Genomic DNA, 27,366 nt, shown 5'->3' on the forward strand with positions numbered 1-27,366 from the left:
GTTTATCACACTTCAACACTAGAAACCCATCTACCCACGTGCATCCTGTGGCCTGCCCCCACCAGGCTGCGGTGGCAGGAGAGGGCACATGTTAGGTTAGCTAGGACGAAGGGCATCTGCTCTGCCGGGGAGCCTGTACTGCCCTGACCCGGAAGGCTAGGTCCTGCAGCGCCCACTAATTCTAGGCTAAATCTATGTTTTTAACAATGTAGGACTCCATTTAAAATGACGACAGTGACAGTACACAAATGCTTAAGCTCAGTGGATTTTTAGTAGTTTAGGAAGCTTTCTATCTGTTGATGAGTTCCTGTCAAGGCCATTTTCATAAGCAGTTGGATGGGACATAATAGGCCACTTCTGCTTCTGTCACATTAAAGAGAATGCTAATTACATCATCTGGGATTCGAGTGGAATCACACTTACCGGAGTAATCGTGGGGACAGATGCAAGTGTACCGTCCTATCTCGTTGAGGCACGTGGCCTCGTTCTTGCAGGGGTCTGACACACACTCGTCCACTTCCAAGTCGCAGTGCCTGCCTTGATAGCCTGGGACACAGAAGCAGGAGTAGCCATTGATTCCGTCCTGGCACACAGCACCGTTGTGGCAGGGGCTGGACGCACACTCATCGTGCTCCAGCTCACAGAATCTTCCGGCATATCCAGCAGGGCAGATGCACACAGGGTGCACAGGGTCCTGATGGCAAAAGCCTCCGTGTTGGCAGGAGTTGGTGCCACAGGGAGCAATGGCCATGTCACAGGTGGTCCCACTGTACCCAGGAGGACATCTGCACAGAAACCTCCTCTCTCCTGGGACGCTCACACAAGTGGTATTTCCTGGACAGGGACTGGAGAAGCAAGGGTCTTCCTCATGGTCACAGTCTTTGTCCAAATTAATGGCTGTGCCTGAACAATGGCAACTGCCGTCTTTTGAAAAATCCTTGCATGTAGAATTGTTTTGGCAAGAATCTGAGAGGCACTTGGTGTCATTTTTATTGCAAAAGGAATCTACAAGGAAATAAAAAACATCAGGATGAAGCTTACAAATAAATGGTGGACAATAAATTAAAGAAGTTCCTTCTTTCTGCTCTTCATGCATCTCAAAGAAACTCAATGAAATACAAAATTGACTGCATTCTGGTGATGAACTTGTCAAATTTGTCTAATAATGACTTTTGTCACTAATGATGATTTGTCATTTTTTTTTCATACAGCTTCTAATAAGAAACAAAAATGGCTGGTTTCAGATTCTTTGCTTCTCCTGCATTTTCCTTTCTCAGGTATAAGTGCTGTTGAGCAATGGGGTGAATTGTTAAATTGTCCCATAAATCCCAAATTTTGAAATTCACATTCTCTCATGGAGAATTTTGGGGGTATACTGGGAGATGAGATAAAAAATTGTCTCTGAATATACGAACTGAAACTAATATTTGAATGAATACTATACTTTGGCTTATGACTGTTTATCACAATCACCATTTATGCTCTAAAAAGAAAAGCATAGAAAAGTGAAAATATAAAAATAAAAGAAAATACCAACTATTTGTGGAAGGTCTACTCTCTGTACCAAGCATGTCAGGTGTTTCACAGATATTATTTATAATCCTCACAGCAACACAATATTGCGTACATCTTAACAGATGACAGATTAAGTCCCACCGCAAGGGAGCAGATGTAAAGTTTATGGACTTTCAATTTTCTGAAAGCTTCTCTGTTCTAGGGATACATTTTAAAAATTCTAATTGGAATGATAACCTGCAAGAAAGCAAAAATTCTATGATTCTTTTCCAAATTCACTGGCTATATGCATGTGTACAAAGTTTCCCTGAATCTACACACATTATGATCACAGAGAATATTTATGATTTGTCAACTCAATTGCATCAGCTCACAAAACACTGTCTTTTGCATGTGGATTTATCTAATACATCATTCTCTTATTTTTACTTCCTGTCTCACAATATTACTCACTAATATAATAGTGGGTAAGAGTACAGGCTTATAATTTTAAAAATTACAAAATGAATAGTTTGCTCTTATGAGACATAAATCAACTACTGTCAGAAGAAAATAGCATGTAAACTTTGGTAAATATGTATAATGATAAATTTCTTCCCTATCTTCCTGCAGAAAGAGAAGTGGTTTTTTTTAACATCTTTATTGGAGCATAATTGCTTTACAATTTTGTGTTCGATTCTGCTGTATAACAAAGTGAATCAGCTATACGTATACATATGTCCCCATATCTCCTCCCTCTTGCGTCTCCCTCCCACCCTCCCTATCTCACCCCTCTAGGTGGACACAAAGCACAGAGCTGATCTCCCTGTGCTATGTGGCTGCTTCCCACTAGCTATCTATTTTACGTTTGGTAGTGTATATATGTCCATGCCACTCTCTCACTTCATCTCAGCTTACCCTTCCCCCTCCCCGTCTCCTCAAGTCCATTCTCTACGTCTGCATCTTTATTCCTGTCCTGCCCCTAGGTTCTTCAGAACCATTTTTTTTTTTTTTTTGGATTCCATATATATGCATTAGCATACGGTACTTGTTTTTCTCTTTCTGACTTACTTCACTCTGTATGACAGACTCTAAGTCCATCCGCCTCATTACAAATAACTCAAGTTCGTTTCTTTTTATGGTTGAGCAATATTCCACTGTATATATGTGCCACATCTTCTTTATCCATTCATCTGTCCATGGACACTTAGGTTGCTTCCATGTCCTGGCTATTGTAAATAGTGCTGCAATGAACATTGTAGTACATGACTTTTTGAATTATGGTTTTCTCAGGGTATATGCCCAGTAGTGGGATTGCTGGGTCGTATGGTAGTTCTATTTGTAGTTTTATAAGGAACCTCCATACTGTTCTCCATAGTGGCTGTATCAATTTACATTCCCACCAACAGTGCAAGAGGGTTCCCTTTTCTGCACACCCTTTCCAGCATTTATTGTTTCTAGATTTTTTGATGATGGCCATTCTGAGTGGTGTGAGGTGACACCTCATTGCAGTTTTGATTTGCATTTCTCTAATGATTAATGATGTTGAGCATTCTTTCATGTGTTTCTTGGCAATCTGTATATCTTTGGAGAAATGTCTATTTAGGTCTTCTGCCCATTTTGGATTGGGTTGTTTGTTTTTTTGATATTGAGCTGCATGAGCTGCTTGTAAATTTTGGAGATTAATCCTTTGTCAGTTGCTTCCTTTGCAAATATTTTCTCCCATTCTGAGGGTTGTCTTTTCGTCTTGTTTATGTTTTCCTTTGCTGTGCAAAAGCTTTGAAGTTTCATTAGGTCCCATTTGTTTATTTTTGTTTTTATTTCCATTTCTCTAGGAGGTGGGTCAAAAAGGATCTTGCTGTGATTTATGTCATAGAGTGTTCTGCCTATGTTTTCCTGTAAGAGTTTTATAGTGTCTGGCCTTACATTTAGGTCTTTAATCCATTTTGAGTTTAGAGAAGTTGTTCTTTTTAATGTGGTCTGGCCACCAACTGGGTGATGAGAAAATGGAGAAGATAATGATTGACTGGTTCATCACACAAGAGTGAGAAGATTTTCACAATTATCTTCCGTGGAGTGGAGTCTTTCTGGTAGCCGACAGTCTTCCTCCAGTGCCTGAACACAGAAGATTAACATATGCTTATATGTTATCAGGAGGGTTGATCTGAGAGCAAACCTTTTCTAGTCCCTATGGAAAAACTCAACTAATCATCCTTTCATCCTTTTACTATAGTTTTTTTTTTTTCCAGGTGCTGGTTTTCCAATCACATCTTCAAATGTATGACTGGCTTCTGGTTGTTCGTGTCTTAGCTACAATGTCACTTCCTGAGAAAAGCTTTCTCTGAACTTTTCTAAACCTTTATTGTTTTGCTTTCTAATACATATGAAATGTTCTTATTTCTTTGTGTGTATGTTTGTTTTCTGTTTTCCTCATTACAATGTTAGCTCCATGGAGGAAAGGGGAAGACCTTGTCTCTGGTATTTCCTGGGTCTATAACATTACCTGTCACATTGTAGGTGCTCAGTACATACTTATTGGAAGAAAGGGGAGAAATGTCACCACAGAAACATGGAAGGAAGAGTGCTGTGTGATCACAGGGCCCAGGGCAAATGTACCAGGGAAAACCTCACTGAAGAAAAGGTACTTGAGATGTCTTTTTAAATGAATGCAAGTGAAGGAAGGGTATTATTTTCAGAAGAAAGAAAAAACACATGAGAGGTACTGGCATTCTCTGCCAATAGTATGAAAAGTATGAGGGTGTAGGGCAGAGAATAGGGAGGATAAATGAAGAGATATTTAATAGTTCAAACATTTGGGAGTACTTAAAGTGCTTGTGTCCAAACTGAAAAAAAGACAATCAAATATTACAAGTCTGCTCTCTTAACTCCCACTGTCAAGGGCCTATTATGAAATTATGTTTTTGATTTTGTTCTGTTTTGCTTCAGTTTGTTAGTGGTAATGGTGATGGTTTTTTCCTTCCTTCAAAAATCAAGTATCTTCATTTAAGCCATGAATTGAAGCATTTGTGTGGAAAAACACACAGCAAAGAAATTAGCATTTATATCCAAGGCCCTTACAGTGCAATTTTAAAAATGAATTTCTAACAACATTTGTGTAAAACATTTTACAGATGTAAAACTAAGTTTTATAAGGAATAAGTCATTTGCACAGTGTCATAGAGAGGTGGGATTTGAGCCTCTCGTGTGTCTGATTCCAAAGTCCATTTCTTTTTACTGCATTATTTTAGAAGTTAGGATAATTTGAATAGAGTTTCCTACTTAACCATGGTGATATTCACATAACTGTTACTTCTGCTGCCTTCCAAACCCCATGAAAGACCTAAAGGAATGGCAAATAAGCACAATGAAAAATGCTCAACATCATTGGGGAAACAGAAATTTAAAACAGCATGACTACACACCCATTTGAACGGCTAAATGACAAAGATTGACAATAGCAAGTGCTGGGAATGTGGAGAAAATGGAACTCTCCTTCATGCCCTCTTTATTATAACGGATCTTTCTTGTCTATGTATTAATAATTGTATTAGTCTTTCAAATAATGGACTTCGACTTTGTAGAGTTTGTTTATACTATCTTTTCTGCCCTATACATTTCCGCTTTTGCCTTATTTTCTTAATTTTTCTTTCTTTGGATTTAACTTGCTTTTTACTTTTTCAGATTTTTTAAAATTTATTAAGACTAAAATTTTCTTCTCTAAAAATGCAGCTTTACTGTGTTTCTTAAAATTTCTTTTCATTATATTCAAAATGTTTTCTAATTTCCATTGTGAGTTCTTCTTTGCCCCATGGAAAATCTACAAGAATCAATTAGATCAAGTTTGTTAATTGTGTTATTTAGAGCTTCTACAGCAGTACTCATTTTTTTCTACTTTTTCTCTCTGTTGAGATTGATGTATTATAATCTCCCATAGTGACTATAAATTTTCTATTTCTCTTTTTAGTTCTGACAATTTTCACTTTTATATTCTGAAGCAATGTTCTTATGTTCATAGAAATTCCGAATGGTTACATCATCTTGCTGGTTTGACCCCAGTATATTCATAAAATATCATTTTTTGTCCTTAATAATACATCATACCTTAAAAGACTACTTTTATCATTATTATTATTGCTGTATCAGTTACATACATTGCTGGGGGAAATTCAAAATGGTGTAGCCACTTTGGAAAAGAGTTTTGAAGTGTCTTATAAATTTAAACATACATTTACCATGTAACCCAGCAATCCCACACCTAGGTATTTCCCCCAAGAGAAATGAAAACATAATGCCCATACAAAAAATTGCTTGCAAAATTCTTAACAACCTTATTCGTAATGTCCAACACTGGAAAAAACCCAAATGTTCATCAACTGGTAAATAAATTTTAATATATCATATGTTGGACTACTACAGAGGAATATAAAGAAACAAATTACGGATCCACAGAATAACATGAAGGAATCTCTGAAGTATTATGCTAAATGAAAAAGCCAGACCTGCTGTATTATTCCATTTTTATGACATTCCAGAGAAGGCACAATTATAACACTGGAAGCAGTTCAGTGGTCACCAGGGAATGGAAGTGGTTGAAGGGACTTAATGCAAAGGGGCATAAAGGAATTTTCATGGAAACATTCTGTATGGTGATTATGCTGGCAGTCACTGATCGTATGCATTTGCCACTTAAAAGTGGTGAATTTTATTGTATGTAAATAATACCTCAATAAATCAGACCCCCCCCCAAATCCTAAAATAATACAGAAAGGAATAAGTCATCATAAACTTACAAGAGCCAGGACAGAGGTTGAGGAGGTAGACAGCCATAAATACACACACACATACACACTGGAAGTGGGCGAGTAGTACTAGTTTTAGGAAGCCAGAAAGAGCAGACACCATGCCAGCAGTGGGAGAATCCCAGAACCAGGCCAGTTTATTTCACAGAACCCCAGACAGGTTCAGGAATTAGGTGTTCCAGGTACTTCTGAAATGATCGTGGAAGTGGGGCTGAAAAAAGGAAGGTTGCTTGGAAAACTCATTGAAAGCAGTTAGATGCTCATATTCTATCTCTCACACTAGGAAACTGCAAGTCCGTTTCTCCCATGAAGGCAGATTCAGAGACACTGGTGATGCAGGAGTGGCTGGGTCCGGGCTGAAGACGGAATTAAGTGGATGTCTATACAGAATTGTGAGGCACTCCGCAACCTCATTTCCAATTCATTTCTAAAAATGCTAGAAACCAGGTTTATACTCCAAGCAGGAAACAGAGTTATTTCTCTTGGCCAGCCTGAGTGAAAATACTTTCAGATACTGATATGGGATGTCATCCATTGAAATGACCCGGCCTGATCACTCTAGAATAAATCCTAATAAGCTGGCAGATCCTAGAACATAAAGAAAGAGCTTTCAAATAGCTCTTTAATAAGAGCTATATATGAAATGTACATAAGCATATAGGGCATAGTTATCCTTTAATTATACTTTAAATTATACTCTAAAAAATAATGATAAATGAACATTTTTGTATTCACTAATCAACTTAAGAAACAATAGTACTTCCTTATTATATATGAACAGATAGTATGAGATTTCCAGACATTTGAGGAAAACCTCTAAGATCAAACACAAAGACCAAAACACACATTTAAAAAAAAAAAAAAGTAACTTGGAAGAGGCAAAGACAGTGTAGGGAGAGGACCAAAACTTATGTAAGTTTGAGAATTATTATTTTTAAAGAGTCAAGAAAAGATATAGCAGCAATGAAATGAGTAGAAGGGTTATAAAGATAAACTTCCAGAAAACAAGAGATCTTTGAGATTAAAAATACAAGTAGCAGAAATTTAAAAATTCAGTTGAGTGATTGAAAGTTAATGCTGAGAAAAATCTCCCCCACCTCACCCCCACAAAAGAATTACCAAGAGATTGGAAATAGGAGGTAGAAAAAACAGGGAACTAGAAGATCAGTCAAGGAGGAATTTCGAAATGAGACACCAAAGAAAATGGGGAGGAGGTGAGGGGGACAAGGAGAGAAGGGGGAAGAAACTTAAAGTTATGACAGAATATAAAGAATGTTCCTATCATTAAAAACAAGTAAGTTTACAGATTTAAAGTTTCTATGACGTGCCCTAGAAAATGAATAAAAAATAAATCCACAGCAAGGCACATCATTTCCCTGGGGTGGGACAGGAAACAGTTCATTCACAAAGTATCAGAAATCGGAATAGCACTTTATTGATCAACAGAAACACTGGAAACTAGAGGACATTAGGACAATGCCTTAAAAATCTTGAAAGGAAATAACTTCTAAATTAGAATTCTACACCCAGCTAAACTATCAATCACATTCGAAGGGAGAAGAGAAACATTTTCAGGGATTCAAATTTTCACTTTTCAGGGAGCTTCTTGAAGATATATGGGCCATGGAAATGAGGGTGTAAGCCAAGAAAGAGAATGGAATCTAGGGTACAAGGGATCTAACAAAGGAAAGGAGCAAAAAATGTTACTGAAAATCGCTCCCAGATGGCAGGTTTGCTGCTGGCTTAGAGATTAACCAGCCCTGACAGCAGAAAAAGTGGAGCTCCAGGAAGGATTCCAGGAAGAAAAATGCACAGAGTACCACATGTTAGAAAATTAAACAAAACAATTGAAAAAAAACCTCTTACCAGTATTAATTCTAGGAAAATTGAATGTTGTACAAGAAAGGAAATGAAGTCATAATATACCATGTAACTGAAGAGAATTCTTTATAATAACAATAATGGTAATAATGTAATGATATCAAGTAGAGCTGGGGGAGTGACTCTGTGTGTGTGTGTGTGTGTTTGAGACCTGCAGGAAGGTTCAATCCACTTTTATCATAGTAGAATTCCAAGAGATTATGCCAGTAGCTAAAAGTGAAAAGTAAAGCCTAGCCTATTATTTAAAAATATATAAAGAAGAACTATAAGAAAGAGCAGGAAGAGTTTCAAGTAGTTGCCTCTGGGGAGTGCAGGCTGGGAATGAGAAGCAGGCATGGGGGTGGTAAGAACTGTACTATTGTTTCCTTATAACTCTCAGTAACTTTTAAAGTATTACTGAATAAATGTAATAAAAAATATCCTTCAAAGCAAAATAGGTAGATTTATAATATAGTCACACACACACACATGCACACACACCCATTGCTTTGCTTACATGTGCACTTCGAATTATGTTTTCAGTGCTGGTACTGGACAAGATGATCCACCAAGCACATCCTTTTACTCGGTCTTCTCTGGGGGTGATGTTGTTATTGGCACCATTTGCTGTCTGGGTTTATGGGTGTGTCCCTAGGTGAGATGCTAACAGGCCCTCTTAGAAATGTGGTCTGTGACCTAGGCATTGCTAACTGATGCTTCAGCTACTAAACAAGCAAAGACAATTGCCTATCAAAAAGAAAATAATATTTTTCAAATATAAAAAGGAACTGCAATTTACTGCCTTATTAAAAACAACTAATTAAATAGCCAACTAAGGAAATAAAAGCAGAATATGCACAGACCAATGATGGCAGTGTCATGAAGTAAGGGTTACGATTATTTCAGTTTTGTGCACCTAAGTTGAAAAACAATCTATCATATATACTATTACATTATACCACGTACACTGTGTGTACGTTCAGTGAACAACAAAATAATTCTCATAATGATAATACCTAAAGAACAAGACTTAAATGGACATACACACAAAAACCTTATAGGAAGAGAATTTTGTTTCCAGCTTTCATATGAGCCTTAGACACAGGGTAAAAACTTTACTGGGTGTGCAGTGTAACTGATATTCTCAGACCAATTTATACAGTATGCCAAACTATTTTCTTGTAGTAAAGTCTGCCATCTACTGGATATTATAAGAAGTTCTAGAATAATGGGTTTCAGGCTTTTTCGTTTTTCTTAATTACAGCAGAACTCCTCCAAGGAAAATGCCATGAGTAATCCCAACACACAAAATTGGAATGTGGACCAGCTCAGGCTGAAGAAGGGGAGGAGACCTTGCAGTCCAGTCACTCAGCCTCCCACACTTTCTGGAGATGCCTGCAGGGAGCCCTTAGAGGTTGAAGAGCAATTTGAACTCTCTGTTCAGGACAAAATAAAATATTTTATAGAGTTGCTGTAATTCTTTTGTATTTGCTATTTTAGTATTGCTAGTGCTAAAAACATATGCATATATTTTAATAAAATATACATTACATACAAATACATATACAAATATATATATATATATTTGCTGAGAAGTAAAAAGTAACTTGACCAGTTTTAAAGAAGATGAGCACTCAAATTTTAGTATTTATTTATGTGTGTGTGGGTATTTTCTAATAATTTGATTTACTTGGAAAATGGCCATTTTGGTAATTTAGCTTAGTTATAAGGTAGAATATATTTATTCAGAGCAATGAAACACTGCAAGGTGATTTCAGGGAAAAGCATTTTAATATCTCCAAGATTACTATCTATGAAGACTACTCATTCCTTTGTCCTTGATGGTTTTAATGTACTTATCTATGAAATAGGTAATTCTCTGATTTAATAATCATCAGTCAAGAATCTGAAAATTTTATCAACTTTCTTTTTATTACCAACATTTTTGGCAACGTCTGGACTGGCCAACCATCGGAGACTTGCCAGAGAGGGAGAGTGCCGGAGGAGCAAAGTCTGTGAAATGAAACACGCCCTATCAGTCCTGGCTCTGCCACGCGCAGCCTCAAGGAAGGAGAGAACAGTAGATCCCACTTCTTAGGGGTTTTGTGATGATTAAGTCACTAGATTTAAACGCTTGGCAGACATATGGTAAACGCTCAATAAATGTTAGGTCTTATTGTTATAAGATGCTTAGAGATCGTTTGGGGTTCCTAATAGAGAAGTTACTAGATTAATACAAAATATAGCAATAACAATAATAACATAAAAAGTACCATTTACTAACACATTGTCACTGCAGGAATTTTATTTTAGGAAACAAAACACAGACCCAAGTATACGCTTACACGGAGAGCCTACCGATGGGCTCATTCAACAGACCAGACACTTTTCCCGTAAAGTACCTGGAGTTGCTGAGGATCAAACCGAGGTAAATGCAGTTTAGACGTAGGAAAAAATCTGCTCTCACCCAAGAGTATCTTACCATCCCACTATATTTTGAGTATCATTTAAGTTTGGGGCTCAGAGAAATACCACGTGAACTGAGAGTTGTGATAAGGGTTTTACTGTTCAGAGGATCTGCTATATCTTTGTGTTCCTAGTGCCTATTCATGCCCAGCAAATGCTCAGTGAATATTTTGTGGATATTAATAGTCAAAGCCATGATCCTTACCTTAAAGATGTCCCTTGCTGTATAAAGTGTATATACGTATACACTTTGCATGTGTATGTGTACACATGTATGTATTTGTAGGGCTAACTACGGACTCTTGTTGTTTTTTTTTTTAATTTAAATGTCCTCGTATACAACTCTTATTAGGATTTATTAACCTAATTTTTTTCCTAGGATTTATTAACCTAATTCTCCCCATATCACTCTCTAGTCCTCATTTTTATTGATATTAATTCTAAGAATCAAATCTGTTAGCAGAAGAAGGAAGGGCTGTAGGTGGAACTACTGTTATTGTGCATACCTGGGTTAAATTAGCAGTTTTAAATACGCCTCACATTTAAGTAAATCAAACACTCACCTGTACTCCCACTATTACAAATAAAGTGTTCTGAGCTCATTGCTCTGGGGCAGGTATTTTACTGTGTTGTTTCCTCAAACTACTGAGACATGGGCAGGGACTGCGGAAAGCTGCTGCCTGGGACGGGAGCAGGACATGCCCATTGCAGGATAAAGTAATTTTTTTGACATACTATGGCACAGGTTTGTTTTTTTTTTTAATGTTAATTCCATTCTTAATATACATTTAACCTAATTTTACCTAAGTAAAAGTGGAAGATGAATTGAGGAACTGTGACCATAAATTTGATATTCCCAGCAACTTCCCAGCAACATCTACTGAATCATTTCTGATGTTCTTTCATATAAAATATCTTTTCCTATAGAAGAATAAGTAAACATTTGCTAGTGAGTTGTTTTTATTTTATTTGTACTTTTGTTTTTATTAAGAAACAACAAAATCTACTGTCTTTATATAGATATTATGTTTACATCCTTGATATTTTAGAAGTTAATATAGATTTCTATATTTCATTAAACCACATCTCAAAAGCCACTATTGATTTCTATAATTGGAATAGCCATTGACTTAATAAAGAGAATTTAATTCAGCTGTCAAAGAAAACAATTTTTATTCAAGATTTATTGTCTCTTCCTTCAGAAATTTGGTAAATCGGATGGCCCTTGTCATTTTGGTGAACCACCTAACAATTTCAATCATAGTTTGGATTTCAAACAGCAAATATTTGGGATGTTCAGGTTTCAAATCATCCATGATGAGTTGCCTTTAGAATGAAATGGAAGTTTTAAACAATGCTACTGGAGATAGAGGAGAAATTTCCAGATTGAAGAATTTCAACCTAATATAGTGTCTGGTTGAATTTTCTTGAGCCTAGCATTCTGCAGAGACTGAAATATAACTCCAGGGTTGGGACCGGCCGGGGGAGGATGAATGTGGCAGGAGGGGCCAATCTTTATTCGGGAAGTAGTCAAATAGCTTGCACATGGTAGGTAATCAATAGAAATTTGTTGAATAATGGATGAATGAGCAAGAAAACCTGAATTATCATTTAAGCCTCTCTGTGAAGTTCCTATTCTCACCTCTTTTGATAAAATCAAGCAGAGCAAGTCATCAGGTAAATCACTTACTTTAATGCACAGAATGATAGGCTCTCACGGGACAGTTAAAGAAGTAGATGGGCCCTTTAAGACCATTCCTTTCCTCTGCATTCCTGTGGCCTCTAAAAAACTGGGCATTCACTCTCTCATACATAGCTATTTCTATAGACATGGTTTTAAATTCTAAATTGAGGCCAATTTAATGTAATGGCATGAGTATAATTTTGTGGTAAGACAGACAGAGGTTTAAATTTTAGTTCTGCTGTTACCCATACCTGTGGTCTTAGCAGAATCAGTGTCATGGAGCTTGTTTCCTCGTTTCTAAGGGAGATACTATGTAGCCATATGCACAGTGCTTCAGAGCATGGACTTTGGAGCCTGGGTTTAAATCCTGACTCTGCCACTTACAGAGGCCATGAGTTTTATTAAGATAATTAACACCTCTGTGCCTTGTTCTCATTTCTATAAAAGCGATGCCTACCCCATAATTTTATTGTGGAGATTAAATTATTTAACGTAAATAAAATTCCCAGCAGTGCTTGTAACAGAGAGAGCGCTGTCAGCCAATTTGTATCATAGTTATTATTGCTATTATCATGAGGGATAAAAAGGATAACATACATAAAGTTCTTTATAAAAATGTATAATAAGTAATGATTTATCAGTATTATTTGTCTTTCCTTTCAATGCAGAGTCCAAAGCATAGTTGCCTTGGTCCCCTTCTACTGACAAGCACAGTACCTTGACATAGTGGGTGCTTGGTAAATAAATGCATGTTTAATAAAAGAATGAATCCAAGGAAAATGAGACTATATGATATTGGAAAGAGTTATTAGTTTTTGAGTTCTGGGAAGTACAAGTTTACTGTCATCACACATTCTTGAGAATCTGTCCATGTAGGAGCCCAGCATGGCCAACTGCAAATTTAGCACAGGTAACTCACATACAAACTCTGAAGCACCATTTTGCTGCTCCAGTTGAGAAGATTGTGCCAAAGCTCACTGGTGTCATCTGCATCTGACCTCCTCTATAGAGTGTCCACAGACTCACCAAGAAATTTTTCCACAGAGGTATTTTAAATCCCCTACATATGGTTGCCATCTTGCTAGGTGCTTTTATGTACAATTTCTGATCATTAACATTGTCACAGATGAAATCAGGGGCCTGCTTCTCCAAAGCTTTCTTTTGCTCTCAAATCCTCCCCATGAGAATAGAAGCCTCGGGGTCCTCATCTACACAGAATATGCCTGATCACAGGTCTGGATGGGATCAGGTCTCTGTCAATAGGGTCAGGGTTATGGACCAAGTACATCCTGCCTGTGGCTGCAATCACACACACACTAACCCCAGAGAAGGTGCCCTGCCCTGTGTCATCCTTAGAACATGACTAAATAATGCAAACTGTGAAGGTCATTTTTACTAAATGTCAATCACTGAAAGTTTTAATGAGGGTCTAATATGTTCCTTTGACATTAAATTCATTTAAAGCTAATCAGGCCTAGAAACCCTGACCTTATTATAATCCATGTACACTTTAATAAGGACAGGCTTTTAAATAACTCCTTGTATTCAATGGAATACTTACATTTTACTAGCTCCTTTGCCTCTAGCGAATTGAAATTCCCACAGTAAAGCTAAAAATGTTCTAAATGAGGAGAAAAATAAAAGTTTTTTTTTCTCACTCCATAAAGCCACATTTATCTAACCGATCAATGATCAACAGACATAATTTCAATATTAATTATAAAACCATCATGAAGAATAATTTAGCTACATGGCAATTTTGTTCTAAAAAGGCACCTGAAAGTTTAAATATCTTCCATTAGATTTTTATCAGATTTTTAAGTAATTATATTATACGTAACTAAGGCTAAAGAAAAAAAAATAAAATTGGTAAAATAAGTGAAAACAGCCCTTCAAATTTTAGCTTGTTCCACTGTACACCAAAATAGTATGGATGATATAAGAATGAAAAAATTAGAATAATCTGTTTCAATTTTATTATTGCTATTACAAAAATGCCTCCAATTTATTGGTTTCTGGGGATAAATGTCACATTTAGTTCTTATAGAGGTTGGAGGGATTACAGCCAGTTTATAAGTAAGGAACTGAGATTCAGGGATGTTAAATAAATTCCCCAAAGTTATGCAGCTAATATGTGGTAGATTAGGATGCCAAAAAGACTTTAAAACATTTATTTGAAAAAATCCAAAACATGAATATAGAATCATTAAAAGGAAGCACCTAAGAAGTATGTAGATAAGCACTTCTCACACTTCCCCATTCATATGAACCATGAGGATCTCATAAACACTGCCAATATTCTGACTCACCAGTTCTTTCAGGGTGAGGCCCGAAAGTCAGCATTTCTAATAATCCCCCAGGGGTGCTGATGTTGAGGATCCAGAGACTGCAATTTAAATAGCAAGCACCTCTACCTTGTCTAACAGAGGTACAATGTGAGCCACATATGTAATGTTAAGTCTTCTAGTGAAAAGTATAATTTAAAGACACAGACGTAGAGAATGGACTTAAGGACATGGGGAGGGGGAAGGGGAAGCTAGGACAAAGTGAGAGAGTAGCATTGACATATATACACTACTAAATGTAAAACAGCTAGTGGGAAGCAGCTGCATGGGAGATCAGCTCCGTGCTTTGTGACCACCTAGAGGGGTGAGATAAGGAGGGTGGGAGAGAGGTAAGAGGGAGGGTAAATGGGGATATACGTATGCATATAGCTGATTCACTTTGTTATACAGCAGTAACTAACACAACACTGTAAAGCAATTACACTCCAATAAAGATGCTAAAAAAAATTACAATTAAATTAAGAAGTAAAAGTAAGCAGGTAAATTAACTTTAATAATATGTATTTTAGGGACTTCCCTGGTGGTGCAGTGGTTAAGAATCCACCTGCCAATGCAGGGGACAAGGGTTTGATCCCTGGTTTGGGAAGATCTTACATGCCATGGAGCAACTAAGCCCATGCACCACAACTACTGAGCCCACGTGCCACAACTACTGAACACGTGTACCACAACTACTGAAGCCTGCACGCCTAGAGCCCATGCTCCGCAACAAGAGAAGCCACCACAAGAAGAAGCCCTAGCACTGAAACAAAGTGTAGCCCCCACTCTGAGCAGCAACAAAGACCCAACAGAATCAAAAATTAATTAAATTTTAAAAAATAATATATTTTATTTAACCAAATATAACTAAAACAGTATCATTCCAATATGTAGAGTTAAAAATTAATGAGATATTTACATCTTTTTTCATACTAAGTTTTTGAAATCCTATGTGCATTTTACACTGACAGTGCACCTCAGCCCTAGTTAGCCACAGTTTAAGTGCTCAGAGCCACACGTGACTAGTGGCTACTATGTGGGACAATGCAGATCTCAACAGTTTTCTCATTATTTTGCACAGGGAACTAATGTCTAGAAAAATAACTTTTGGTTATAATTATGAGTAAGCCATTAGTCCTCTAGGATTTAAATTATCTTCTTTTATGATATGATTATAGCAGTAGGCATGAATAAAGAGGTGTCAAGGTACTTTCTAACAGTCTATTAATTATGATGTACATTCAAATCGTGCACATCCTTAGAAGGCTACGTTCCCATGAGTCGTTCCCAGATCTTTGCATTCTTGTTCATCTCCTGGCCCGAGTAGACACAGAACTTATCATTGTTAAGACAACATCACACTTATTTATGAATTTCATGATTGTTCTGTTTCACGTATGGAGACCTGTCTTCATAATTAGCAAACAAACACTTTAAGTTCAGGAACTAGAACATTCAATTCTTCAGTCTGTCTGTACATATGCTCTGTGTATTCAGTTCCCACCACACTCGGAACACTAGCTCCTGAATAGTGCAGTAAGTCCACGCTGACTGTTTGCTTTGCTGATTGATTGGTTTTCCCCCGGGGGCAATTTGTTCTTTCCACTTTAAGGCTCACCGCACTGTAACAGAAAGAGAATGATTTGTTGGTCTGGTCACTGTAGGTTGTGAGCCAGACTTGGGGAAAGCCCAGGTTACTGTGGTTACTAGATAACCTGGAAACCATCGTGAATACATTTCATTTTCTTTTTATTCAGCTAAAAGCCCCGTGACACTGAGTGCAGCAAGTACAATGCCCTTGCGCCTTTGGTCTGGGGAAGATTCTGGAGTGTGGATGTCCCCCTGCCCGTGTGCCCTGCCTTCTGAGCAGGCCCTGGGGTGCACAGGCACGCCTTAGCTCCGCTGCACACCCCGTGACACACATGGAGGATGGGTTTCCATCTCCCAGGGGCCCATTTGGCAAACGCTACCCCAGAAGGCTGTGGCAAGAGCACACGGAATGAAGGCTGAGCCTTCATTACCGAGCACAGAACACCAGGGGAACGAGAAAAAACTCAGAGGGAGACGCGTGACTGTGGACATCCTCCTGAGAGTTGAAAGACAGTGTCTCATATTGGGAATTGGCAGCTTAACTGAATAGAAAATAATAAAAGTATAAGGATAGTTCTATTGTGGAAAATGCATAGAAGTGAGCTACATGTGCAGACATGAGACACTGTACCTTGGATGAATCACCTGGGCTGAAATATGCCCATAATCACCTCTTTTAGGAAGGCACGGCTGTGTCTTTGCACTTAAAATGTTGTGGAGGGAGGGGGTAGATGGGGAAAGAAGAAGGATGAACTTGAGCAAATAATTAATTACTTTTTAATCAATAAACTTAAGTAAACTGATATTTTGCTTAATAATAGAAAATGTTTTCACTTGATATGGTAATTGTTTTCAAAGTAAATCCCATGTATTAGTTATCATTGTATATACCTCCCATATCCAGCATAGAGTCAATAATCAGTAATTCATAATGGAACTGAACCAAGCAAGCTTAATCCCTGTCTCCCGAAATGTAACTGATTGTGTCACTAAATTTAAGCTTTCCGTGTGTTTTTCTCTTGAAAAACTGTCCCCAGCCCACCACCATCTATTCTTGCATCATATACCTGGTGTACACTCCCATTAATCTTTCACTTAGAAGGGGCTCTTGAATGATACTTATGTATGAAATGGGAGCCTTCATTTTCTTCTATGTCATTTTTTACCAAGCTAAAACAATAAATTCAAAATAAGTCCAATAAATGTCCTTTTATAATACCTAGTAAATTATAAGTCAAATAGAAACCATGCCTAATTTGAAGCACATCTGACCTATGAGAGAATTGATAGATGCTATAGTGAGGAGTATTTACCGCTTTCCACATTTTGGGGCAATACAATGAAAGAAGCAGCTTTAAAGACTACTTCAATTTCACAATGCAGAAACAGAATAAGGATGCTATCAATTATTTTCTGAAATGAAGGAGCCTAAGATCCTATCAGCTAAAGCCAGGTCTCTATAGAAAAATAAAATGTTTAATCTTTACAACATAAAAGCAATATTTTAAAAGCTTCCATCAAATAAGCCAACTAATATTTATCCTCCAAGAAGATGCTAATCCTGTGGTATAAAAGGGGTTAAGAGACGCTTAAAGAATCTATTTACCTCAGGTCTATTTCTAAAGCACCCTATCATGTTGTTATAGAAACTACTTGTGGCTGAAAATCTCCCATCATGATTATTGCTATAGTAACCACCAAATGACCAGAAGCTAGTTTTTGATCCATTTGCCATCAACCCCCCCCCACCCCTCTCCAAGATAGTTTTGCTTCTAAATGCTCCTATATTGCTGGAAACAAAGGAGAAAAAAAAAGGGTAAACAAATTTAATGGGAAAGAAAAGAAGACACAGAGAGAGAGAGAGGAATGAGGGCACATTACAAGCAATAAAGAGATCCAACGTATTTCAGTTTTACTTTGTAGGGAAAAGAAATATAATTAGACAAACAGACAAGCTTTTAAACTGGTGACCAAATCTCTTCATTACCATCTGTTCAGACTCAAAGTGAGTAATAAAAAAATAGATGTAAAATATTGCTATTCTCATATTTTTAAAGCCACCATTGGACATTTTAGAGAATTTCCCAATAGAATATATGCCTTTGCCTGGTGTTGTCTCTCCTAGTTTAAATCAAATTAAATATAAAAGGTAATTTTCTGGGAGTTCCCTGGAGGTCCAGTGGTTAGGACTTGGCATTTTCACTGCCATGGCCCAGGTTCAATCCCTGGTCAGGGAACTAAGATCCTGCAAGCCACGTGCCACAACCAAAAAATTTTAAAAATTAAAAATAAAATAAATAAATAAATAAAAGGTAATTTTCTTATAATAGTTTCTTGTAAGATATTAAGTCCTAATATGGTGTCATACTGAAGAAGTCATGTTTTGATAACCATAATCTAATTCATCTCCTTCCCCACAAGGTTGTAATCATTTTTAAAATTCTCATATGATATTAAATTTTGGCACTGTTTTTGTGTAAAAATGGCTTACATAAATTAAACCAAACAGACTTATTTCTTTACTTTCTTTATCATACCTCAGACTTTATTTTTTCATGTTGAATTGCCTTGTCTGTTAATAAATAACGAATTAGTTCGTTGGATTTTAGTTTTAGAATGCTAGCAGACACATACATAAAACTGACTTTGAAATAACTCGAAATCAGATTTTTTTGACACAAGGATGATGATGGCAAAAATGTTTAGAACCTCTGTCACCCCCATGAAGATCTTAGAAATATCAAGGGTTGGAGGGACTTGCCAGCAAGATGGTGGAGTAGAAGGACGTGAGCTCACACCTTCTTACAAAAACACCGAAATCACAACTAACTGCTGAACAACCATTGACAAAAAAATGCTGGAACCTACCAAAAAAGATAAAGACAAAGAAGAAGCCACGGCAAGATGGCAGGAGGGGCACAGTCACAATAAAATCAAATCCCATACCTGCCAGATGGGTGACCCACAGACTGGAAAATAATTATACCACAGAAGTTCTCCCATAGGAGTGAAAGTCCTGAGGCCCATGTCAGGCTTCCCAGCCTGGGGGTCTGGCAATGGGAGGAGGAGCCCCCAGAGAATCTGGCTCTGAAGGCCAGTGGGGTTTGATCACAGGAAGTCCACAGGACTGGGGTGAATAGAAACTCCACTCACGGAGGGTGCACACAAGGTCTCATGCACACCAGGATACAGGGGAAAAAAGCAATGACATGGTAAGAGCCTGGGCCACACCTACCTGATATTATTGGAGGGTCTCCTGTGGAGGTGGGGAGTGGCTATGGCTCACTGCAGGGACAAAGACACTAGCAGCAACAGTTCTGGGAGTACTCACTGACATCAGCCCTCCCGGAGGCTGCCATTAGCCCCACCCTACAGCCTGTAGGCTCCAGTGCTGGGTTGCCTCAGGCCAAACAACCAACAGGGCGGAACACCCACCTGCCCATCAGCAGACAGGCTGCTTAAAGTCTTCTTGAGTATGGCCCTGCTCACCAGAGGAATAAGACCCAGCTCCACCCACCAGCAGGCAGGAAGCAGTCCCTTGAACTGGGAAGCCTGCGTAAGCCTCTTAGGCAGCCTCATCCACCAGACGGCAGACAGCCAAAGCAAGAAGAAATAAAATCCTGCAGCCTGCAGAACAGAAGCCACAATCACAGAAAGTAAGAGAAAACGAGACGGCAGAGGAATATGATCCAGATGAAGGAACAAGGTAAAACCCCAGAAGAACAACCAAGTGAACTGGAGATAGACAATCTACTGGGAAAAGAATTCAGAGTAATAATAGTGAAAATGATCCAAGATCTCAGAAAAAGAATGGAGGAACATACGGAGAAGATATGAGAAATATTTAACAAAGACCTAGAAGAACTGAAGAACTGAGATGAACTATACAATAACTGAAATGAAAAATACACTAGAAGGAATCAGTAGCAGAGTAACTGAGGAAGAATAATGGATAAGTAAGCTGGAAGACAAAATGGTGGAAATCAATGCTGCAGAACAAAATAAAGATAAAAGAATGCAAAGAAATGAAGGCAGTCTAAGAGACCTCTGGGACAACTTTAAATACACCAACATTCACATTATAGGGGTCTCAGAGGGAGAAGAGAGAGAGAAAGAAACTGAGAAAATATTTGAAGAGATAATAGCTGAAAAATTCCCTAACATGGAAAACGAAACAGTCAACCAAGTCCAGGGAGCACAGAGAGTCCCAGGCAGGATAAACCCAGGGAGGAACACACCGAGACACATAGTAATCAAATTGACAAAAGTTAAAAACAAAGAAAAATTATTAAATGCAACAAGGGAAAAGCAACAAAAAATGTACAAAGGAACTCCCATGATGTTATCAGCTGATTTCTCAGCAAAAACTCTGCAGGCCAGAAGGGAGTGGCACGATATATTTAAAGAGAAGAAAAGGAAGAACTTACAACCAAGAATACTCTACCCAGCAAGGCTCTCATTCAGATTTGACAGAGAAATCAAAAGCTTTACAGACAAGCAAAAGCTAAGAGAATGCAGCACCACCAGACCACCTTTGCAACAAATGCTAAAGGAACTTCTCCAAGTCAAAAAGAAAAGGCCACGACTAGATACAAGAAAATTATGAGTGGAATAGCTTACTGGTAAAGGCAAGCATAAAGTAAAGGTAGAAATCATCTGCACATAAATATATCAAAACCAGCAATTGTGAGAAAAGGAGAGCATGAAAGCAGTCTATTGGAAATGCATTTGAAATTAAAAGACCAGCAACTTAAAACAATCCTGTTTATCTATAGATTGCTATATCAAAACCCCACAGTAAGCACAAACTGAAAATCTACAGTAGATACACACACACACAAAAGGAATCCAAGCACAACACTACAGTTAGTCATCAATTCACAAGAGAAGAGAACACAACAGAAAGTGAAGAACAAAGACCTACAAAAACAAATCCAAAACAATTAAGAAAATGTTAATAGGAGCATACATATTGATAATTACCTTAAATGTAAATGGATTAAATGCTCCAAACAAAAGACATAGACTGGCTGAATGGATACAAAAACAAGACCCATATATATGCTGTCCTCAAGAGACCCACTTCAGATCTATGGGCATGTCCAGACTGAAAGTGAGGGGATAGAGAAAGGTATGCCATCCAAGTGGAAATCAAAAGAAAGCTAGAGTAGCAATACTCATACCCGACAAAATAGACTTTAAAGTAAAGAGTTTTGCAAGAGACAAGGAAGGACACTATATAATGATCAAGGGAACAATCCAAGAAGATATAACAACTGTAAATATATATGCACCCAACATATGAGCACCGCAATATATAAGGCAAATACTAACAGCCATAAAAGGAGAAATCAACAGTAACACAATAATAGTGTTATTAGTGTTACACCCTGCTTTCATCAAGAGACAGATCATCCAGACAGAAAATCAATAAGGAAACACAGGCTTTAAATGACACATTAGGCCAGATAGACTTAATTGATATTTATAGAGCATTCCATCCAAAAGCAGCAGAATACACATTCTTCTCAAGTGCACATGGAACATTCTCCAGATCACATCCTGAGCCACAAAGTGAGCTTCAGTAAATTTAAGATTGAAATCATATCAAGCATCTTTTCTGACCACAACGCTGTGAGATTAGAAATTAACTACAAGAAAAAAACTGTAAAAAACACAAACACATGGAGGCTAAACAATATTCTACTAAATAACCAATGGATCACTGATGAAATCAAAGAGGGAATCCAAAAATACCTAGAGATAAATGAAAATGAAAACACAATGATACAGAATTTATGGGGCTTAGCAAAAGCAGTTCTAAGAGGGAATTTTATAGCAATACAATCTTACATCAGGAAACAAGAAAAACCACAAATAAACAACCTAACCTTACATCTAAAGCAACTAAAAAAAGAAGAACAAACAAAACACAAAGTTAGTAGAAGGAGAAAAATCTTAAAGATCAGAACAGAAATAAATGAAATAGAAACGAAGAAAACAATACAAACATCAATGAAACTAAAAGCTGGTTCTTTGAAAGGATAAACAAAATTGATAAAACCTTTAGCCAGACTCATCAAGAAAAAAAAGGGAGAGGACTCAGATCAATAAAATTACAAATGAAAAAGAAGTTACAGCTGACACCACAGAAATACAAAGGATCATAAGAGATTACTACAAGCAACTATATGCCAATGAAATGGACAACCTAGAAGAAATGGACAAATTCTTAAAAAGGTACAATCTCCCAAGACTGAACCAGGAAGAAATAGGAAATGTGAACAGACCAATCACAAGTACTGAAATTGAAACTGTGATTAAAAAATTCCCAACAAACAAAAAGCTAGGACCAGATGGCTTCAGAGGTAAATTCTATCAATCATTTAAAGAAGAATTAACACCTATCCTTCTGAAACTATTCCAAAAAATTGCAGAGGAAGGAATATTCCCAAACTCATTCTATGAGGCCACCATCACCCTGATACCAAAATCAGACAAAGATATCACAATAAAAGAAAATAACAGGCCAATATCACTGATGAACATGCATGCAAAAATCCTCAACAAAATACTAGCAATCTGAATCCAACAATACATTAAAAGGATCATGCACCATGATCAAGTGGGATTTATCCCAGAGATGCAAGCATTTTTCAATATCTGCAAATCATTCAGTGTGATACACCACATCAACAAACTGAATAATAAAAAACATGATCATTTCAATAGATGCAGAAAAAGCTTTTGACAAAATTCAACACCCATTTATGATAAAAAAAAAAAAACTCTCCAGAACTTGGGCATAGAGGGAATCTACCTCAACATAATAAAGGCCATATATGACAAATCTACAGATAACATCATACTCAATGGTGAAAAGCTGAAAGCATTTCCTCTCAGAGCAGGAACAAGACAAGGATGTCCACTCTCACCACTTTTATACAACATAGTTTTGGAAGTCCTAGCCACGGCAACGAGAGAAGAAAAAGAAATAAAAGGAATCCAAATTGGAAAAGAAGTAAAATAGTCACTGCAGAAGACATGATACTATACATAGAAAATCCTAAAGATGCTACCAGAAAACTACTAGAGCTCATCAATGAATTCAGTAAAGTTGCAGGTTACAAAATTAATACACAGATCAATTGCACTTCTATACACTAACAATGAAATATAAGAAAGAGAAATTAAAGAAACAAACCCATCTACCATCACATCAAAAATAATAAATTACCTAGGAATAAACCTACCTAGGGAGACAAAAGACCCGTACTCTGAAACCATAAGATACTGATGAAAGAAATCAAAGACAACACAGACAGATGAAAAGGTATACCATGTTCGTGGATTGGAAGAATCAATACCGTCAAAATGACTACACTACCCAAGGCAATCTACAGATTCAGTGCAATCCCTATCAAATTACCAATGGCATTTTTCACAGAAGTAGAACAAAAAAATTTTTTAATTTGTATGGAAACACAAAAGATCCCAAATAGCCAAAGCAATCTTGAGTAAGAAAAACTGAGCTGGAGGAATCAGGCTCCCTGACTTCAGACTATACGACAAAGCTGCAGTCATCAAAACAGTATGGTACTGGCCCAAAGACAGAAATATAGATCAATGGAACAGCATAGAAAGCCCAGAAATAAACCCACACACTTATGGTCAAGTAACCTATGACAAGAGGCAAAACTATACAATGGAGGAAAGACAGTCTCTTCAATAAATGGTGCTGGGAAAGCTGGACAGCTACATGTAAAAAAAATGAAATTAGAACATTCTTTAACAACATATACACACACATAAAAAAAGATCAAAATGGATTAAAGACCTAAATATATGACTGGATACTATAAAACTCATAGAAGAAAACATAGGCAGAACACTCTCTGACATAAATCACAGCAAGGTCTTTTTTGAGCTGTTTCCTAGAGTAATGGAAATAAAAACAAAAATAAACAAATCAGACCTAATTAAACTCAAAAACTTTTGCAACAGCCAAGGAAACCATAAAGAAAACATAAAGACACCCCAAAGAATTGGAGAAAATATTTGCAAACGATGCGACCCACAAGGGATCAGTCTCCAAAATTTACAAACTGCTCATGCAGCTCATTATCAAGAAAACAAATAACCCAATCAACAAATGGGCAGAAGATCTAAGCAGACATTTCTCCCAAGAAGATATACAGATGGCCGAGATGAACATGAAAAGATGCTCAACATCATTAATTATTAGAGAAATGCAAATCAAAACTACAATGAGATATCACCTCACACTGGTCAGAATGGCCATCACCAAAAAAAAATTTATAAACAATAAATGCTGGATAAGGTGTTGAGAAAAGGGAACCATCCTACATTGTTGGTGGGAATGTAAATTAGTGCAGCCACTGTGGAGAACAGTATGGAGGTTCCTTAAAAAAATAAAAATAGAACTTTCATATGTCCAGCAATCCCACTCCTGGGTGATATCTGGAGAAAAACATGGTTCAAAAGGATACATGCACCCCAATGTTCATTGCAGCACTGTTTACAATAGCCAAAGACATGGAATCAACCTAAATGTCCACCTACAGATGAATGGATAAAGAAGATGTGGTACATATAAACAATGGAATATTACTCAGCCATTAAAAAGAATGAAATAATGCCAGTTGCAGCAACATGAATGGACCTGAAGATTATCATACTAAGTGAAGTAAGTCAGACAGAGAAAGACAAATATCATATGATATTGCTTATATGCTTATATGCAAAATCTAAAAAAAAAATAATATGGATGAACTTACTTACAAAATGGAAACAGACTTACAGACTTAGAGAATGAACTTCTCTAATGTGTCAAATAGTGCATGACACACAGACACACAGGAAATACTTAATACCACTTTGTATGTGTGACTAGTTTGGTTATTTTGATTGAGCCAATTAGGTACTAAATGTTTTTCTGTGATTACTCAAACCAGCTGGAAAGACCATACTCACTGTGATCATAGACAGTGCATTTATCTTTCTTATCTAGTCTTGAATCACATTCTTCTTACAGCTGAACACATAATTAAATCAACTTGTTTTTTCTGATTATTAAGCTCCCACTGAGTGTCTAACAATTTTAAGGGACAGCTGCCTTTTCTCAATGTTCACTTCTGCCCACGACAGAAGAGCTGGCACAATCTTGGCACACTTGTCCTGCCAATGTAAACAACTAAAAAAAGTAAGAATATATGAGGTAACTATTTTCAGGCATTGAACATAGTGCAGAACTATGATTTGTGTTAGAAATCAAATAAAGACACCTAGGGCTTTCTGGGCATGGAACGACTTTAATGCTGAGAGGAGTACAATCAGAGAATCAGCAGTGTTTCTGAGCTCAGGAGGATAAGACCAAGTCATAGGGCTGCAGAAGCAATTACAGTTTGCAGGTCAGAGCACCAGAGAACAAAGAGACACTATTACGAGGGCCCAAAAGATTCATTATTCATCACGGGTTGTTGGGAAGCTTACCAGATATCATCTGCTGAGAGACTGAAATAAATTAAAATACCAAAAAAATAGACAGTTGGAGTTCTAGCCCAGCCAGAGTAGAAAGACTTCACTGGACATCTCAAGCATTGAGAAGCCAGAAAAGCCTCGGTTTGGGAGTAAAGACCACACCATTGAAAAAGGAAGATGCTATAAGTTCAAAGCCAAAACATAACAACTCAAAGAAAAAATAAAACCAAGATTTATAAGGAAAAAACTTTAACTGCCTGACAGAACAAAATTCCAGATCCTTTAAAGGAAGCTCACATAATCAGGAACCCCTAGAATTATCATCTGACCATCCAGCATATAATAAAAAATTAGTAGACATGTGAGAAGTAGAAAAGTGTGCTTATAACCAATGAAAAACTAGTCAACAGAAATAGATATTGGGATGACACAATTGTGGAAATTAGTAGACAATAACTTAATATTTTTAAGGACTTAAAGAAGGGATATATAGATAGCAAATAAGATCATGCAAGTACCTTCAACATCTTTCACCATTATAAAAATGCAAATTAAAATCTCAGTGAGTTATCACTACATGCCTATCAGAATAGCTAAAATTAAAATAGTGACAACAGCAAATGCTGGTGAAAGTGTGGAGAACTTGAATCACTTATATATACATTGCTGGTAGGAATGTAAAATGGTACAGCCACTCTAGAAAATAGTTAGGCAGTTTTTTATAAAAACTAAGCATGCAAGTATCATACACCCAGCAACTGTGCTCTTGTTCATTTATCCCAGAGAAATAAAAATTCACATCCACATGGAAAGTTGTACACAATCGTTCATATCATCTCTATTCATAATAGCCCCAGACTGGAAATAACACAAATGTCCTTCAATGAGTGAATGCCTAGACAAACTGTGGTACATCCATATCATGTAACACTACTCAGGAAAAAAAAGGAACAAACTATTGACACATGCAACAACCTGGATGAATCTCAAGTGAATAATGTTTACTTATAAAATCCAGTTCCCAAAGATTACATACTATAGGATTCCATTTATGCGACATCCTCAAAATATTTTATAACCGGAGAACAGATCAGTGGTTGACAGGAGTTGGGGATGGCGGGGAAAGAAGGCTGTGGGAGGGAGGTGGGTACGGATGTAAAAGAGCAGCATGAGGGATATGTGTGGTGATAGAACTGTTCTATATCTGAACTGTAGTGGTGGGTACAAAAAACTACACATATGATAAAATTGCATATGATAGAACTAAACACACACACATTTCACATCCAAGGAAGTACAAGTAAAAAGGAGGAAAAAGGAATAAGATTGGTGGATTGTATCAATGTCAGTATCTTTATTGTGATATTGTACTATAGTCTGTAAGATGTTATCACTGGGGAAACTGAGTAAGGGGTACAAGGGATCTCCCCGTATCATTTCTTACAATTTCACGTGAGACTACAATTACCTCACAATTAAAGTGTATTTAAAAAACAAGTTAACGAATACACAAAAAAGTATACAGAAATGTGTAAACTGAAACAAAATCCATTAAAAATACATTTTACCAAAAAACAGAGAAAAGGATGAACATGAGTAAACAAATGAGAAATCTCAGCAAAGATATGAAAACTATAAAAAGAGCCAA

At 37.1% G+C, this 27,366-nt stretch overlaps 1 protein-coding gene across 1 annotated transcript in view; it reads right to left on the reverse strand.

Moving 5' to 3' along the window:
- Positions 1–27,366, reverse strand: part of CRB1 (crumbs cell polarity complex component 1) — a 270,924-nt gene that overhangs the window by 149,427 nt on the left and 94,131 nt on the right. The window contains exon 2 of the mRNA XM_089906528.1: positions 424–1,005. Within this exon, the coding sequence (XP_089762654.1) occupies positions 424–1,005 (582 nt within the window). The remainder of the gene's footprint in view (positions 1–423; positions 1,006–27,366) is intronic.

This window comes from Delphinapterus leucas, chromosome 1, assembly GCF_059928025.1.
Source record: "Delphinapterus leucas isolate spDelLeu-1000000601 "Yukka" chromosome 1, BTC_Dleu_Yukka2, whole genome shotgun sequence".
In the NCBI taxonomy this organism is placed as follows: Eukaryota; Metazoa; Chordata; class Mammalia; order Artiodactyla; family Monodontidae; genus Delphinapterus; species Delphinapterus leucas.